General features: G+C 35.3%; 1 protein-coding gene across 1 annotated transcript in view; it reads right to left on the reverse strand.

Moving 5' to 3' along the window:
• LOC123658949 (ras-specific guanine nucleotide-releasing factor 1-like) overlaps positions 1-17,426 on the reverse strand; it is a 56,591-nt gene extending 39,165 nt beyond the window's left edge. Inside the window, 4 exon segments of the mRNA XM_045594240.1 lie at positions 14,278-14,384; positions 15,218-15,331; positions 16,272-16,340; positions 17,334-17,426. Coding sequence (XP_045450196.1) covers positions 14,278-14,384; positions 15,218-15,331; positions 16,272-16,340; positions 17,334-17,426 — 383 coding nt within the window.
• Positions 17,427-18,263: the final 837 nt, after the last annotated feature.

Here is an 18,263-nt window from a genome sequence, read left to right on the forward strand (position 1 = left end):
CATTTACGGGTGATATCCAGGATGCCCGGGTAGGCATTCCTAGACCGTATGTCGGCTTCAGCACTTGGGGGTGCACTACCGACCAAAACCCCCGCGGGAGCCTTCAGCCGCTTTAATTGGAGGGTCCCGGATCTGCAGGCAACAGGATCCCTCCAGCGACAGGCTGGCCTCGGCGAAAAGACCAGACTTCTCCTCCATGGGGACTGTCCGGCTCACCTCTGAACAATCCCGACGACGCCATGTCTAGCAGGACCGGGTTCCCATCCCGGCCCGACATGGGCACAGGGGCGTTACTGGAAACGCATTAAGTAGCGCCTCCTACGCACCCCCGTTCGTCGCCTGTGGACGGAGGCCTCGTCGGCGGCCCCTCTCTCATCCGCTCGTAGTTCTCCTTCTGGGACATTACTGTCTCGCTGAAGAAGACCATCGTCTTCCATGACTCGTTGTCGCCGAGCATCGCGGTATAACATAACAATACACTTTATTGTACACCAATACAGAAATAATACATATCAGATTGATTTTAACAGAGCATCATAAGGTACAAAGGGCGGCTTTATCGCTGAAAAGCGATCTCTTCCAGGCAACCTAGGGGCAAAGGAGATGGTATTGTGTCGGTGTAGTTGTACAAATTGAGATATACATACACACACACACACACATACATACATACATACGTACATACATACATACATACATACATATATACAAATATATAATTTTATTCACGTTGAATATCAAGAAAATGCTTCCTGACAGCTTTTTAAATATAGAAAGCGATTGTACACGTCTAATATGCAAGGGTAAAGAATTCCAATGTGTCAAAGGAAGAGGGGTGAGAAGGAATTTCAAGAAGTAATCTATCCTCAGAACGAAGACTACGTACATGGAAGTCACTAAGAAATTTAAATCGTTGCTTTAGATAAGCAGGTGCAACAGGGTTAAAAAAATAGAGTAAAGTTGAGAATATGCGTATTCCTGCGAAAGCGAATTGGGAGCCACTTGATATGATCATATTTACGAAGTCCAAATACGAATCGTATAAAATTCTGGATTCGCTCAAGTTTATTAATTAATTAATTTTTTTATTAGTTTTATTAAGCTTTTCAGTAGTATATAGTCTTCAGTAGTAGTAGTAGTAATTTTTTTTTATTAGTTTTATTAAGCTCTTCAGAGTGTCAAGATAACATGTGTTTGCGTAGTCCAGAATCGGTAATAGAAGACTATGTGCAAGAGCAATTTTGGTGGGAATTGGAAGTAGATTACGCAGCCTGCGAAGAGATCCAGCCGAAGCAAAAATCTTACGACTGACTTCACAAATCTGCGGGCCCCATGATAGGTGTTGATCAAAAATAACGCCAAGATTCTTCACATTTTCACTATATGGGATTTTTTTATGTTACTAAGTCGGCAAACAAGCGTACGGCTCACCTGATGGTAAGCGATTACCGTAGCTTATAGACGCCTGCAACACCAGAAGCATCGCAAGCGCGTTGCCGATCCAATCCCCAATCCCCCCAGGAGCTCTGGTCACCTTACTCACCAACAGGAACACAATACTGCTTGAAAACAGTATTATTTAGCTGTGATCTTCTCTAAGGTCGAGGTACTTACTACCCCAGTCGGGCTGCTCCATATTTTGAGCAGAAAATTCCTGCTGTGCCCTATTTCAGTTACCAATACCATCAAGCTAATTAATTTAGAACTTCCTATAATTATAGTCTTAGCTTTGGTTGGGTTTACTACTAATCCGTAAGCTTTACTCCATGTAGTAATGGCAAGTAGATCACGGTCTAGTTACATAAATCAACAAGGGATAATTTATAAAAATCAAAAATCATTCTAGCAGATTTCTGATAAGGGATCCGATAGAATACCTTGCACCACCCCAACATCGAACGAAAAAAGTTTTAAATTCCTAAACAATACCTGTCTCTGAGTCTGCAATATGACACATTCCATCAACAAGTGATATAAGTCTTCTTAAGTTCCATCTTAGAAAATCTTGGAATCTAAAACTTTTTGATGGAATATGTCCCGACCTTACTTACTCGACTTATTTTGTGATGGTTAACCCAGGGCATGGGAGGAGGCTGACTTTGAATTGCTGCATATATTTGTTATTATTTCTATTTTATATATTCTTATGACAATAAACGAATTTTTCAATTACATTTTTTTTTCTATTTGACAATGTATTGTAGTGATAGTTGGGTAATCGATAATCATCTCCAAAAGCCCTTTAATTGGCTCAAGGTATGTCTCAAATTGAAGGCTAAAATTATAATATATATTATAATAATATTTAATTTTAAGACTTATCTATTCTTTCATCTTTTATTTTTTTTATGTACTTCCAAAATGTTAAACCAAATCAGTATTGTGTACTCGTGATAGTTATTATCTGGGGTTAATATTTGTATTTCAATTTTCCAGAGCTTCTCGACGTTGTAGATTGTGGTATGTTTAATATTTGACACTTTGTATAAATTTATAAGCGAGACTACTTATTATATAAAGTGAAATAAGGCCAAACAGCTACAGTCTGAGCAGTAACCTAGTTATCAAAACAAAAAGCCTTTACGCACAGAAATTCCACAGCGTATTTGCTTTACAAATTCATTGTTGAGTATTCGTACAAGAATGCAGTCTTTTGATTAAATAATTCAGCGCGACCTCGGCGCTATTGCTACCAAACGATCTCATTTTGGAGAACAATCCCAAATTTAAAAAAAATATTTAAAAAAAACTAGTGTGCTTTAGATCACACGACTGAAGTAAAACTTCTGCACAGTATAACTGGTTATGAGAGAAAGAGAGAAAGAAAATGTGTGCTTGCACCTCTCTCTCTCACTCCGTTCGCCTGGCCCGATCACACTTTCGTAATGTTCTCGTGACGCATTCGCCAGCTTATTCCCCAATTCAAGCGTACGTAAAGAAATTTCACTTAAAAATGTACATATTTAAAATTCAAAATAAAATTAACAATGATTTTTTTTTAATATGCTTGAAAGTTTGAATAAGATGATTATTTTATTTATTATACTGTTTCTTAGTTATGTTGGAATTAACAGATCCAAAAAGCCTGTTTTTTTTGTTACCTTAGCTTCCTTCTACTCCAATATTCTTTTAAAAGTTTAGACAGCAACGTAATAACAGCTCCTCAGATTGAGAACTTTTTTTTATATTTTTTCTTATGTACAACATGAGTATACACCCAAATGACATAAGCATGTACCGTGAACTGAACAGATAATGTACCGATGTTTATAGTAGTTCGAGCCTTTTTTGCGAGTATGTATTTGTTTCCAAACACATACAACTTCATGTGCAGATGCCATTTAGTTGGAGGCTTTTATTTATTCAATATTTTATTTACATCATCACATCACATCACACTTTCGTAGTCCACTACTGGACATAGGCCTCCACAAGTTCACGCCAAAAATGGTGAGAACTCATGTATTTTGCTCATAGTCACCACGCTGGGTAGGTGGGTTGGTGATCGAAGGGCTGGCTTTGTCGCACCGAAGACGCTCCTGCCCGTCTTCGGCCTGTGTATTTCAAAACCAGCAGTTGGATGGTTATCCCGCCATCGGTCGGCTATTTAAGTTCCAAGGTAGTAGTGGAACTGTGTTATCCCTTAGTCGCCTCTTACGACACCCACGGGAAGAGAGGGGGTGGCTAAATTCTTTAATGCCGTAACCACACTGCATTTTATTTACATAACATATTTGCTGTGTGGTCACGGCATGAAGCTGGCAGTAAACTGTCGCGTTAGGACTCTCCCGTGACCATTGTTGCTGTTAAGTATCCGAAACATGGGGCATCTAAAAACACAGTAATAAACAGCGATAAAATTCGAAAAAGTTGTTTCATTATAATGTGTGTAATTCGCGTAAACATTAGAAAATAATATCTCCTTATAACTGGAAATTTGTGTCTTTCCTACTTTCACGTGCTTAATTTTTCGCATAAAGTTACAGTCGAAAGCTTTTTCCGTTTGAAGTGACATTCTTTTATATTTCATGTAAATGTTAAACAAATGTTTGAAATTTAATGTTATATTTTCCTTGATCAAAAATAGAATATCGACTCGTCTCTTTTCGTTTACGTATAACTCTTTTCGAGGAATTATTAAAACATATTTCTGAAACTTGTATAATATAAATATTAGGTGAATTTAGAAATAACGAAAATATATTTGCGATAGCAACGGGTTAGCTATATTTTAAAAAAGGGCTGCTATTTTATTTTATGAACCTTTTATAAAAAAAAATTGTCATATTCAAATTTTAGAAGAAGTTAGCGGTTGCTTTAACCTGTGAACACTTGCAAAACCAGGAGGATCTCACCGCCCTTTAACTTCTGCCTATCTACTCACAACACCGCTTGGGAGCATTATAATTCTGATCTTGAATCAATATGACGTATCAATAATAGTGTGACTCCACATACACAATGCTCTAGATTTAATATTACCTGTTATGCCGTACCTTAATTACAGAAGTAGACATTTTCAAGAACTTTCGTAGTGTTTAATTCTGTGGTAAAATTTTATCTGAGTGCCCTATTCCAGCACGAAATATGCGACTCAAAATCTAGAGCAGCCCGATTGGTGAAGTACCTCGACCATACAAACGATCCCAGCTAAATAATGCAGCTTTCAAGCAGTGTTGTGCTCCTGTGGTGAATAAAGTAACCTGGGCTCCGGGAGTAGGTGCGGCAACGTGCTTGCGATGCAAACATAATTGTGTTTGCTCGCAAACGAAAAAAAAACCGACTTCAATTACATCGAAGAGTAATACAACGTAGATCGACGAAAAAATAGTAATACTTTGTTCGTATTCCATATAACGCGACATTATAAAATTGTAGAATTATATAATGTTCTACTGTTATTTCTAACATTTTGTTAGCGATTGTAGGCAGAAATTTCATAAAAAGCCCGTCGTCGATTCGCGCGAAGCGCTGACATCGCTTATTACGGCGGGTTTTTTAGTTGAAGCGGATTTATATTGAATTACGGTTTATGTCTTTTTTATTAAAAATATGTAATGTTCATGTTTTCACACAGCTCCGATGCACGACTGGACTCTACCCCTTCAGATCAACTGTCTAAATAGGCACAAAAAGGCTTACTAGTCTAAGAAATATATTATTACTATATCAAATTGTAAATAAATGAGTGCAATAACGCCATCTATCGGAACCTAATTGCGTTATTAGAAAACGTCTGAACGCCATCTCTAACAAGGTCATTCGTTCAGTAGATTTTACTGTTCAATTTTTTCATTCCGGGGCCTTAAATGAAAATCGATTCTTAAGAAGAAAACTCCAAAAACAGTCAAGTAAATACGCCATATCAGATATAGCTCAAAAAGTTCGAGTCAAATCCCAATTATATTTAGCTGGGACCACATGACAAGCACCACCTATCGATTAAAAAAAGAATCATCGATATCGGTCCACCCAGTAAAATAGTAATGAGGTTAATATAACGTTGGTCGACGTAAAATAGCCAAGTAAATACCCAGTATTAGCGATAACTCAAAAATTAAAAGCTCAAATATATTTATAACGAATAAACTGCTACTCTCTACTCTAGTGGAATATTGTAATTTGATCGATAGTGAACGAAGTAATTTCATTACATTTTGATAGATGGCGTTGTGGCAAAGTATTGAACATGACCACAGTCGTCTTAACATCGTCATGTAAATACGTGTCATCAAAGATTACTCAAAAATTGCTCATTATATCACAATCATATTTAAAACGGACGACATGACAAGTATTAGCTTTTGATTTATACAAAAAAGATCAAAATCAGTGCACCCAGTAAAAAGATATAACGTATAATACAACGTAGGGTGACGAAAAAACCGTCAAGTAAATACGCAATATTAGATATAACTCACAAATTACGAATCAAATCTCAATTAAATTTGAATGGGACCACGTGACGAATAGTAGCTTTTAATTTATATAAGAAACGTCAAAATCGGTGCACCCAGTAAAAAGTTATGAGGTATAATACAACGTAAGGTGACGAAAATAATGTCAAGTAAATACGCGTTATCAAAGATTAATCAAAAAGTAGTTATCAGATCTCGATAAAATTTATATGTGACCACATGATAAACATCAACTTTCGATTAAAGTAAAAATTATCAAAATCTATACACCCAGTAAAAAGTTATTGCGGATTTTCAAGAGTTTCTCTCGATTTCTCTGGGATCCCATCATCAGATCCTGGTTTCCTTATCATGGTACCAAACTAGGGATATCCCCTTTCCAACAAAAAAAGAATTATCAAAATCGGTACACCCAGTAGAAAGTTATGTGGTATAATACAACGTAGGTCGACGAAAAAAGCGTCAAGTAAAAACGCATTATTAGATATAATTCGAAAAGTAGTTGTTAGATCTCAAATAAATTTAAATGGGACCAATCGGCACACACCACCTTTCGATTAAAACAAAATTTGTCGAAATCGGTCTACCTGGTCAAAAGTTCTGATGTAACATACATAAAAAAAAAAAAAAAAAAAAAAAAAAAAAATACAGTCGAATTGAGAACCTCCTCCTTTTTTGGAAGTCGGTTAAAAATTAAGCGTAAGGATGTACGCATATAGATGACATGGGAAACACCCACGGTGTTTACGTCTTGATGTCCAAAAATATATTTTATAAATCGTATTTTTTATTTTCGGACTTATAATCTTTGATATCCGATCGTCTAGTAAACATGTTACTTTTAATCAAAAGTTCACAGGATTAGGGTCATGCTTTTATCTTTTTTTAATGTTAATATTACAGGAAATAAATAGACTTAAAATTATTGCAACGTCGTTCTTTTTAATAAAAAATAAATAATAAATAAATAAATAAATAAATAAATAAATAAATAAATAAATAAATAAATAAAAATATTCCCGTACTTTATTTAAAAAAAAGTTGTGGGATTATTTTCTTTTATTTTTATTAATTTATTTATTACTAACTATACCCTTGCGAATAATTAGTATAGCTTAGTTATAAAACTGGTTTAAATCCTAGGAAACTTTAAAAGGCTAAAAAAAATTCTCACAAACTTTCAAACTTGTCACAGCACTGGTTTGTGGCTGTTACGCTGACGGTTGTGGGTTCGATCCCCGCACATGACAAACATTTGTATTGGTCATACAGGTGTTTGCAATGGTCTGCGTTTTTGTGCAGTCCTTGTGGGTCTTCCCACCGTGCCTCGAGGAGCACGTTAACCAGTCTGTCCCGGTTGTTATCATGTACACCTGATAGCGATCGTTACTCATAGTAGGGAAAATATCCGCCAAGCCGCATTGGAGCAGCGTGGTGGATTAAGCTCTGATCCTTCTCCTACACGGGGAAGAGGCCTATGCCCAGCAGTAGGATACTACAGGCTGAAGATTTTTTATGTGAGGTATAATTTATGTCTATGTATTTGAGTTTTATACATTCATCATAATTTTTACTTCTATATTAACCTTTGTCACTAGCATACTGGCAGAAACCTAATTCATCGTTTTACGGGCGTTAGTTGAATATAGTGTTCAATAGCAGCGCGTGTATCGTGTAGGTGCAAGCTAAGGCTACATTGTACACGTGAATACAAATAACTTTTTGACATTTTAAACTCGACTCCGCTACGAGTCACGAATTTTCAAATTCTCCTTAAAGTTCAGATCTGAAATGATTCAATCAAAATAAAAAGCTGGCTGAGTAAACTTTACCGCACGAAATATTCAATACAATAATTATCTTTCGATTTTCCCCCGATCGTTGTAATTAGTGAACAGTATCTAATTAGTGCAAGGCGATAAAATAAAAGATTTTCTTTAGTCAATGTTATTTTTTTCATAGATGTGCTTACAAAAAGCAGACCAATCATACTAATATTAAAACACCTTCACACATTAATTACGGTTTAATACATAATTTTTTTATCTCAAATTTCCCTCAAAATCGAGAGTTGCAAGGGTGAACACAGCGTGTCCCATTTATTTTATAAGATATGGTATTATAGCATTTTGTCTCTAGCTTTAAAGTTAATATAAACTACTCGTATACATCATAAATCTACATAAAAGGAAGACTACTCTAAAATCTATAGCCTTATTTCTACATTGTTCAATCTATCTCTACATTCACATCTAAATACTATACATAACGAAACTCAAATATATGTGAATTAGAATTATTATTCAACAAAAAGAATATTGGTCAAATCAGGACAAATTCGTCGCTAGTTGATCAGAGATATGCAACAATCGAACGGGAAGGTATATATAGGTCAGGGCTGTGACCCTAATCCCTAAGCCCCGAGGTAAAGATACGCCCATCTGTTTGTGCTAGCCCTGACCACAGCGATACCCAATTTATACATATCATCTGACATGTGACTTCACGGGTAAAATGTCAAAATCATAACTTCGAATTAATTTGCCGACAACGCTAAAAACCTGCATGAAACTGGATTAAATCTGACAGGTTGCAGTCTGAAAAATCTCAAAGCCACTTTTTAACAGACTTCAGAAAAGGATGAGATTCTCAATTCAAATGTATGTAATTTTTTTTTTGTGTGTGATTTTATTTATTCATTTGTAATCGGAAGCTGGTATTTTGTTATGTAGTTTGTAAGTAGTAGCGTATGCGTATTTACTTGACAATATTTGATCGAGATTCGACAAGCACTTATTCGACTACCTATGTGAGTGATATTCTTATTTTATCACTTGTCAATAAATTGAAGTCCGTATTATTTTGTTAGGTAACAAAGACAATTACTACTCGTAAAATAGTAAACTTGAAATTATCACAAGGAATCGCAGCCAACAACTAGTCAACTATAAAATTTAATCAAACCCACCTATGCAAAATTAAATTTCCAACGCGCAGTTAATATTACTTTGTTACACAATAACAATATTCCGTATCCTACTGGGAATTAGGTCAAGGACGCGACCCTCAGCCCTCGGAGGACTGAGATCGCGCTGAGAGTAAACTTTGTGCACGTGTGTTGCATTACATGAGTATGTAAAAATTTACTGATCTTAATTATGTAAAATATAATTTTATAAATGAAAAGGCTGACTTTGTGTGATTTTTGCTTTTAAACCAATAACGTTTCTACATAATATATTATTAATTGAATTAAGGCACAACAACTGAGGAGCACAACAACTGACTGACAGGAAATATCCTGCTTAAAATCTGGAGCAGTCTGATTGGGGAAATACCTAGATTTTACAGAAGATCACAGCTAAATAATACTGCTTTAAAGCAGTGTTGTGTTCCTGTTGGTGAGTGAGGTGACCAGAGCTCCGGAGGGGAATTGGGGATGGGACTAGCAACGAGCTTGCGATTTATTCACTTCTGGTGTTGCAGACGTCTATAGGCTACGGTAATCGCTAGCCATCAGGTGAACCGCATGCTTGTTTGCCGAATTAGTTATATTTAAAAAAAACAGTGTACAAATTGCATGGCGTCGACTTTTTTAAATAGGAAAATCAAACTTTTTCAATTTTCTGTTAGACAACCTACCTTAATTTAATTTTATAAAACTTAATGGAAGCTACTCTGCCTTCCGTAGACTAACCGATCGCCGCTAAACCGACAAAATCACACAAAACTGTAAATTACAAATTTTTAATTGAAATATCTGGATTAAGTGGAATTCGAAGGTGATAAAGAATAATATGTTATAAATGTTTATTTGTTAGATATCATTTACAGATAACTTTATCAACAACTGGTGCACTAAATCTGAAATCCAATAGTTTTAGTACATTATTTGGGGTGACATCGGCTCTAAAGGCTAGTTTTACTTTCTATTGAGAAAACCTATTCGTAATTTATATGATAGATAAATTTTATCGGTAAACACACTCTTAATATACTGTTATTTCTATATAAATATTTAAACTTTTAGAAAATTGCTCTAATTATACTATCTACACTGTCACAACAGAAATGTTGACCTTGCGTGAGGACAATATTGATTCAAATTGATATTATCTTAATATATGAAAATTCGTGTGTGTGCAACTCACACACGACAGAAGTGAACTTCTGAAAAGTAGCCTATACATATACATCTATACATATAATAAAATGGTAGGAAAGTCAAAACTGTACATTGAATATTTTTTTAAAAGAATACTTGGGGTGTGATCTACAATCGATACCGAAGCCAAAAATATGGTTTTTAGAATTTTTGTCTGTTTGTCTGTATGTATGTCCGGGATAAACTCAAAAAGTACCGCATGGATTTACTTCAAATTTGTCACAAATATTATTAAGAAGTCGGGTCAACATACTCGTATAGGCTACATATTATCACGCTATCACGTACGGGGAACGAGCAGTGAACCTTTATTTCTTCAACGCATTCTGTAACAACGTGTAATCTAACGACACATATTTGAATGTTGTTATTATGTTAATAACCATGTCATAAGCTAGCTTCACACTATAAATAAAACATTCTGTGGTATATTTAGTATCAGCATTGCACCCGCGCGAAGCCGGGGCGGGTCGCTAGTATACAATATACATGATATTTTTAAACTACAGACTAAACCAAAGCTAGATTAGAACTAGTTCAGTTACCAAAATTTCCTTCAACCTAATAGTGATTGAAACTCAATGCGAATAGAGCCACGAAGGATGACTTGGCAAAAAAGACGTGTACCTTCCGCTTACATTTATAATTTTATTATAAATTACAAACAGACACTCCAATTGTATTTATTTGTATAGAATATTATTCCTACAGGTATTAGTGTCTTCTTCTTCTTCTTTAGCGTTAATGGCTTTCAACAAGTATTAGTCAACAAAATGTAATTACGTCATTGAAAAACAAAAAAGTTCATCTAGTATTTTAAAATATAGACTACGTCATTGAAACGCAAGCATTAAAGGACGCTCTTATCCCTAAGAAATATTCACTCCGTACTCTCGAAAAGGAAGAAATACACACAGAAAGCAGAAGCAGTAGGCGTTTTAAAAATAGAAAATATAAAATTAACAAATTTATTTTATAAATATATTAAAGGTAAAAGTGTACAAAAAATCCTGAAAATTATAACTGATAAAACGAAATTGGAGTTGAACGCGTAAAAGTATCGCAGTAGACTGTATCATCAAAATATATAAAATTCTCGTGTCACGGTGCTTATAGTTAAACTAGGTTTGAGAATCGAACAACGTCTATTTTTCATCCCCCTAAATGTTAAGGGTAGTCCACCCCTAATTTTTTTTATTTTTATTTTATTATGATTTGGCGTTGAAAAATACATACAACCCTAAATTTTTACCCTTCTACCACCAACACCTATTTTTAAATAGCGTTTAGCGGCAAGACAACGTTTGCTAAGTCAGCTAGTATATATGTATATATTAATACGCTAAGGTTAAGATGTTTGCCTCCTTTTTTAGAAAAAACCTCACAATTACTCCACGTAAATTATATATCGTTTTATAGACAATTGCTTGCTCTACCGGCATCCAAAATTAAAAAATTAGTATTGCTTCTGTTTTTGTAAAATAATTAATTATTAAAATTATATACCTATATGATCGCTTTAATTCTGAAACAACGTCAACGTGATTGACGGTCGGTTTTTTTTACTTTTTAACCGCCTTCCAAAAAAGGAGGAGGTTCTCAATTCGACTGTATTTTTAACCGACTTCAAAAAAAGGAGGAGGTTCTCAATTAGACTTTTTTTTTTTTTTTTTTATGTATGTTACATCAGAACTTTTGCCCGTGTGGACCGATTTCGACAAATTTTCTTTTAATCGAAAGGTGGTGTGTGCCAATTGGTCCCATTTAAATTTATTTGAGATCTAACAACTACTTTTCGAGTTATATCTAATAATGCGTTTTTACTTGACGCTTTTTTCGTCGACCCACGTTGTATTATACCGCATAACTTTCTACTGGATGTACCGATTTTGATAATTCTTTTTTTGTTGGAAAGGGGATATCCCTAGTTTGGTACCATGATAAGGAAACCAGGATCTGATGATGGGATCCCAGAGAAATCGAGGGAAACTCTCGAAAATCCGCAATAACTTTTTACTGGGTGTACCGATTTTGATAATTTTTAATTTAATCGAAAGCTGATGTTTATCTTGTGGTCACATATAAATTTTATCGAGATCTGATAACTACTTTTTGAGTAATCTTTGATAACGCGTAGTTACTTGACTATTTTTTCGTCGATCTACTTTGTATTACTTGTCGATGTAATTGAAGTCGGTTTTTTTTTCGTTTGCGAGCAAACACAATTATTTATTTTTTTATTTTTATGTATGTTACATCAGAACTTTTGACTGGGTGGACCGATTTCGACAAATTTTTTTTAATCGAAAGGTGGTGTGTGCCAATTGGTCCCATTTAAATTTATTTGAAATCTAACAACTACTTTTCGAGTTATATCTAATAATGCGTTTTTACTTGACGCTTTTTTCGTCGACCTACGATGTATTATACCGCATAACTTTCTACTGGATGTACCGATTTTGATAATTCTTTTTGTGTTAAAAAGGGGATATCCATAGTTTAGTACCATGATAAGGAAACCAGGATCTGATGATGCGATCCCAGAGAAATCGAGGGAAACTCTCGAAAATCCGCAATAACTTTTTACTGGGTGTACCGATTTTGATAATTTTTGATTTAATCGAAAGCTGGTGTTTATCATGTGGTCACATATAAATTTTATCGAGATTTGATAACTACTTTTTGAGTAATCTTTGATAACGCGTAGTTGCTTGACTATTTTTTCGTCGATCTACTTTGTATAACTTGTCGACGTAATTGAAGTCGGTTTTTTTTTCGTTTGCGAGCAAACACAATTATTATTTAGTGCGAATTATTATTATATACTTTATTGCACTAAAAATAATGTACAGAAAAATTATACAAAAAGTTGATGGCAAAGGTGGACTTATCTCTAGAAGAGATCTCTTCCAGTCAACCAATGTTCATGAGAGAGAGTGTCATATAGCGGGGAACACAGTGCAAGAATTAATAACGTAATAGCTAAATAACTGTAATATATTACATACTTACAGGTATAAATACATACACTTACATAGATACATATAGATATAATACATATACATATACACACACACTACTTACATACATATATATATATATATATATATATATATATATATATATATATATATACATACGTACACACATAAATACAAATATATGATATAATATTATAGGTAATTATATACTTACATATTCATAAAGTAGATGATTGTAAATTGAGTTGAGATATAAAATGCTCCTTTAATTTACGTTTGAATGAAACAAGGGAAGGACTCTTTTGAATGCTTTCTGGGAGTTTGTTCCAGAGAAAAGAGGCGCGTACCGCAAATGAATTCAATTTGAATTTGGTATTGCACTTTGGTACATCCAGCTTTGGTGTAATGCCAGGGCGCCTGGAACGATTAGGAGAGGGTAGGAAGTGGAAACGGGATCGAAGATAAGAAGGAGAGTTTGGGTTACGAATGATGTTAAAGAGAGTAGAAAGGATATGCATATCACGGCGAAGGCGAATAGGGAGCCATTTGATCTGAGCACGGAAGTGAGAGATACGATCAAACTTTCGTAGGCCGAAAATGAAACGTACTGCGAGATTCTGAAGTCGCTCCAATTTTCTAAGCAGCTCCTCTGTCACATCCAGATAGCATACATCGGCATAGTCAAGGATAGGTAAGGATTCGCAAGGGTATTGCTACTAGTATATATACACATACATTTATATTTCTTATGTACTTTACGTGTTTGTCAAATAACTTCTTCTAAACGATCGGACGAATTTGGTGGAAATTTTTTGGACGAACTTTGGTAAAACTGGTAGATGGCGCTGTACATGTGACATGTAATTTGAGGATGCTATTCCGGAGAGGATAACGTCTGCCAGGTCCGGTAGTATATAATTATAGATATGTACGATTTTATTTTTGTGTTACCCACACATTAGGAATTCTAAACATTTTTGAATATCATATCAAAAATTGACCGCTCCTACCGCACCACGCACGGTTCGCTTAAACCGAATATAAAAATCATCTTATCAAAAATTTTGATCGAGCGGGTACATCGTTCCATAGCTTAATTGGCTAGAGGCGATGGCGCCGACACGGTCAGTCGGAGCCGCTTCGATCCCCGCTGGAGCGGTCAATTTTTGATATGATATTCAAAAATATTTATAGACGTCATGAATATACTGACCTCGCCTCCCTGATAGCGTCAACCCAATGCACGCAATCGACTTCGGAAGCCGCTCGCAGCTCATACTGTCTCTGGCTCTCTCGCCGATATGATATCGTGAAGCAGAACTGAGGAAATACCTAATTTTTAAACACTTATCATGCTATGATGACTTTCAGCTCATAATTTTAAGAGGGACTAGACACTATGACTAGCTAGTTGCAGTGACTCTGTTTTCTACTCCTGGGGATTGTGGTTTCGATTCCCGCCCCTAGTCTGGGTGTATATACGTATGTATATTTATCGAAAAAAAGGTGTAGGTATATCATTCGGCTGTTACCTATAACATAAGCATTAATTTGGTTATCTTGGCTTAAGACGACTGATCGCGTATAACAAAGATATTTATTTATTAATAGCTGCCCGGCAGACTTCGTTCTGTCAAAATTTGAAAGTTTTTTTACAAAAATAAAATTAGCCGAATTGGTCGAGCCATTCTCGAGTTATGCGCTTAGCAACATTCATTTTTATTTATATAGATTTAAAATAAGTAACGTTGTGAAGTTTCTGCACAGACAGCAGCCAGCTGTATACAGACAGTGTGTATACATTGGCCTTAGTCCGTCTATTGCAGACGATTATACAGTTTCAGACAGACACCGTGTCGCCTAGGACACTCTTCAGGAAAAAGCAGAGTTGCCTAAGCTCTGCGCGACCCTCTCGACCTCACTGGCTAGGCCCACAGGAACGACGAATCGATACGTGTGGAGCCAGTTCGGCTGCAGGAGTATTTCTCATTTTAGAGCTATGCCACGAATGCTTGACGGAGACCCCATTCTAGGTTTCAAATGAAGTTTTCCTCCTCCAGGTCCCTGATGATTTTGAGCCATGTTTATCCCTCGGTCGCCTTTTACGACCCGTGTCTACATATATAACGAATTATTCGAAGTTTAATACTTACAGAAGCATTTCGTTCGGTGGGCGCCTTGCTGAGTCGTTCACAGTATGAGCCTTCGAGAAGGAGTACGCCGGTCGGCCGCGTGTTGTTCTCTGACTCGTAGTAGAAGAGAAGATTCTGCGTAATTTTTTTTTTAATATTAATTATAAAACATTCTCTTCACCTTTTTAAACTCAGCTTGAAAATTTGATTCATTGACAATTATATATTCTGTGGTTCATAACCTTTTCCAAACAAACGGTAGTTAATTTTGAGGTAAAAATTATCAAATAAAGTTCGTAGAATGGAAACTATCGTACCAAACTTTGTCAAATTTTGTAGTTTCAACGTTATGTGCGATCAAGATACTAACAGATTTTAAAAAAAGCAATTATGGCATTCCATATTATACTGTAAATATTTTGAACCTACACAGTTCAATCACATACAGATTGTTTTGGAGTCTGACCCGGTATGAAAAAATATGATGAGTAAAATCTACTGAACGAATGGCCTCGTTACGTTTTTGTTTGATTAGTTTATTTACAACTACTTAATTTTATTTTTATATTAGACTAGTGAGCCTTTTTTGTGCCTATTTAGACAATCGGTCTGAAGAAGTAAACACCAGTCGTGCGTCGGCGCTGACACACACACATTTTAACTGAGGTAGGGCACAGCAGGAATTTCCTGCTCAAAATATGGAGCAGCCCGACTGGGGTAGTACCTCGACCTTACAGAAGACCACAGCTAAATAATACTGTTTTCAAGTAGTATTGTGTTCCTGTTGGTGAGTAAGGTGACCAGAGCTCTTGAGAGGATTGGGTCGGCAATGCGCTTGCGATGCTTCTGGTATTGTAGGCCGTACGCTTGTTTGCCTAGTGATATTTAAAAAAAAACACACTCTTTTTGTCACTTTTATTTCTTAAGATTATATTTTTGCTTAATTAACATCTGTTTTTCCTACTTGATAGCGCATTTCTTAATCTATATTTAAAGTAATTTATGGTATTGAACATATTTGAAGAATTTTCAATGTACTGACAAAAAATTTGATTATGAAATGTCTGTATCTTACCTGATAAAGAATGAACCAACGTAGCTGCCACTTCGTGTTATCCGAACTTCTTTTGTGCAAGTAACCGGCCTGCAACGGGTATTCATATGTAAAATCTGTTTATACAATAATTAAATTATTGTCTTTGTTCTCAAACAAAAAAAAATTACTTCAACTCACAAACTATTCGTCACATCTCGCTCAAATCTACATAAGACCACACAAGCACCAGCTTACACAAAACAAAAACGATCGAATTGAGAATCTGTTCTTTTTTTAAAGTCATTTGAATTTTTTTTTTTATAGGTAAGTCAAAGTTTTTTTAACCGACTTCCAAAAAAGGAGGAGGTTCTCAATTCGACTGTATTTTTTTTTTATGTATGTTACATCAGAACTTTTGACCGGGTAGACCGATTTCGACAAATTTTGTTTTAATCGAAAGGTGGTGTATACCAATTGGTCCCATTTAAATTTATTTGAGATCTAACAATTACTTTTCGAGTTATATCTAATAATGCGTTTTTACTTGACGCTTTTTTCGTCGACCTACGTTGTATTATATCGCATAACTTTCTACTGGATATACCGATTTTGATAATTCTTTTTTTTTTTGTTGAAAAGGGGATATCCCTAGTTTGGTACCGTGATAAGGAAACCGGGATCTGATGATGAGATCCCAGAGAAATCGAGGGAAACTCTCGAAAATCCGTAATAACTTTTTACTGGGTGTACCGATTTTGATAATTTTTAATTTAATCGAAAGCTGATGCTTATCATGTAGTCACATATAAATTTTATCGAGATCTGATAACTACTTTTTGAGTAATCTTTGATAACGCGTAGTTGCTTGACTATTTTTTCGTCGATCTACGTTGTATTACTTGTCGATGTAACTGAAGTCGGTTTTTTTTTTCGTTTGCGAGCAAACACAATTATTTAAGTCGTGTGTAAAGCGTTATGGTTCGAAGTTCTCCTTACTAAAGTAATAATTTTAAAGCAATTTTTCTGTAAAGTGTTGTAAATTCAATCAAAATAAGGTTTATTTTTACCGTTTTTATGGGTATTTCTTGGTTTGTCAATTACCTGCGAGTGATCGTACTGCGCGCGTTCCGACAGCGCTATGAGTTGACCGTCGTTGACGCGGCACGACCGGCCGTGCATCTTCGGACTCAGCATGTTTATGTCTGAAATATATATCTCGTTAAGAACTATCGAAATACAACAAAAAAAAATAACGGAGGCAAAGGAGAGGCTAGTAAAACGACTTTTTTGAGGTTGAAAATATTTTGGTTACTATTTGAACCAGCCTGACTGGGTAAGTATCTCAAACTTAGCTTCTTTAAGCTTGAGGTACTTACCCAGTCAGGTTGGTTCAAGAAGGTTGGTTCAGGTTGGTTAAAGAAGTTAAGATTGAGATAATACGTAGTAATTACTCTGTTTTTAATTAGTGTTGTGTTTCTGTGCGCTTGAAATAAAAAATAAAAGCAAAGTGTTAAAAACTATGTCATCTATTTTCTAATCATTATTTTATAAAGGAAGACGTCAAATAGACCCCCAAGTCAACTCGTGATAGTGACTAATGATATCCAAGTCACAGCATTCTAAAAAAGGCTTTATAGTAAAAGTTTATTGGTATCAAGGTAAGATTTGGTCAAGGTAGAGCAAGTTGACCTGACTTGGCATAAGACTTAAATGAAACCAGAGTAATTTACAAATCAACGGATAAGAGTACCATAATTTCTTATACTCGAACCTCCTTGTTCAAAAGAAGGCTACCAGCAGATGGAGATGGATGAAGTAGACACCAGCTGGTAAAGCTCTTTATACAGCATATTATCATCATCTTAAGAGTGTTTCTTTTTTCCATTCTGTTAAGGTTTTCGTGCTTTTAATCAGCAAAAAATTATCAAGAGGTACCTAAACCGTGTGTAGTATGTTTTGTACCACCAGTCCATAACCACATCGAGAACGAAATCAAGGAATTACAAGCTTTGACGAGATTTTACATACAAA

The sequence above is a fragment of the Melitaea cinxia genome, chromosome 13 (assembly GCF_905220565.1).
Source record: "Melitaea cinxia chromosome 13, ilMelCinx1.1, whole genome shotgun sequence".
Lineage (NCBI taxonomy): Eukaryota > Metazoa > Arthropoda > Insecta > Lepidoptera > Nymphalidae > Melitaea > Melitaea cinxia.